Source organism: Puntigrus tetrazona, chromosome 5 (assembly GCF_018831695.1).
Source record: "Puntigrus tetrazona isolate hp1 chromosome 5, ASM1883169v1, whole genome shotgun sequence".
NCBI lineage: Eukaryota > Metazoa > Chordata > Actinopteri > Cypriniformes > Cyprinidae > Puntigrus > Puntigrus tetrazona.
Window position 1 is genome coordinate 1865470 of NC_056703.1, and position 1201 is coordinate 1866670.

The 1201-nt window shown below is 41.0% G+C and overlaps 1 protein-coding gene across 1 annotated transcript in view; it reads left to right on the forward strand.

The window, feature by feature from the left end:
* The first annotated feature begins 125 nt into the window (after positions 1–125).
* Positions 126–1201, forward strand: part of LOC122346048 (proline dehydrogenase 1, mitochondrial-like) — a 10454-nt gene continuing 9378 nt past the window's right edge. Inside the window, exons 1-3 of the mRNA XM_043240700.1 lie at positions 126–328; positions 656–690; positions 778–927. Coding sequence (XP_043096635.1) covers positions 126–328; positions 656–690; positions 778–927 — 388 coding nt within the window. The remainder of the gene's footprint in view (positions 329–655; positions 691–777; positions 928–1201) is intronic.

The window sequence follows — 1201 nt, forward strand, 5'->3', positions numbered from 1 at the left end:
ATATATACACACACATATGTATATACACATATGTATATGTATATGTGATGTAAAAACGCTGTTTTGTTTAGCTGCAGGCATTAACTGAGCACTTTAAGTCTGGAAGGACTCGAGTCTGTCCGCTAATGACCCCATCAACATCTCAACATTCCTTCCTGTTGGAACATTACCGACGTCAAAACATTGTCTCCGCTGAGCCGCCCCATGCAGCGTATCCACAGCTCTGGGGTGGACGGGGGAAGAGCGGAGGCGTTGCTGCGAGTGCCGTTCGAAGGATGTGGAGATCACAGGAGCTCGGTCTAAACAAATCACTGCCCCGTGTGGCTGTGTAACCTTTGAGTTGGCTTGAATGCCTGGCCTGAGAGGAGTAGAGAGTTTAAATGCATGCGGGTATAAGCATAGACATCAGGCGGGAGTCAGTGTGTGACTTTAAGTGCTGACCCTGAAATATAGAAGGGAAACAAATAGCAGAAGTGCACCACAGTAAAGTGACTTCATAGCAGCCTCTGCAGTTATTATTGATCCCTCTCTACAGAAACTGCTGTTTCTTCATTTTGTTGGCTAAAGGTCTCTAAAAAGACCTAAAGAACAAGTAGTTGGTTTCATTAGTCCCCTGTTTTATTAAAAATGTCAATGCCTTTCTCTTTGTTGATAGATCTTGCATGTCTACATCAGAGAAAGAAAGCCCTGGTGAGTATGTGCACCATTTTAACAGTTGAATTCTTTTGTAATATCGAAGCAAAAGGTCAAACTTTCCCTTTTGGACGCTGTTTTCAGGAGCTGAACAGCGGGAGAAAAAATTCACAGCCCATCGGAAGTTTGGCGATCGTCGTGAAGGCGTGACAAGCGCTCGTACTTATTTCTATGCCGATGAGGCCAAATGCGACCAACACATGGAGACTTTCCTGAAATGCATCAAAGCCTCGGGTAACAGACCATCTATTAAAGCTGATTAGTAATTAACTTTGGAATTGGAGTCAGTTTACAAGCAAAACTAAAGCCAGGAGCTACAAATGCAATGACCAAAACATAGAGAAAGTATGCAGGGCACTTTCCACGAATAGGTTACAAAGCAGGGCTTAAAACTTACAGATATTGTTTTGTTATTAAGATAGCACTATTTATAATTGTAATTAAGGTACATAATTTTTATGTATTAATATGATTAATATTAATTGGATTAATACTTATTTTTTATATA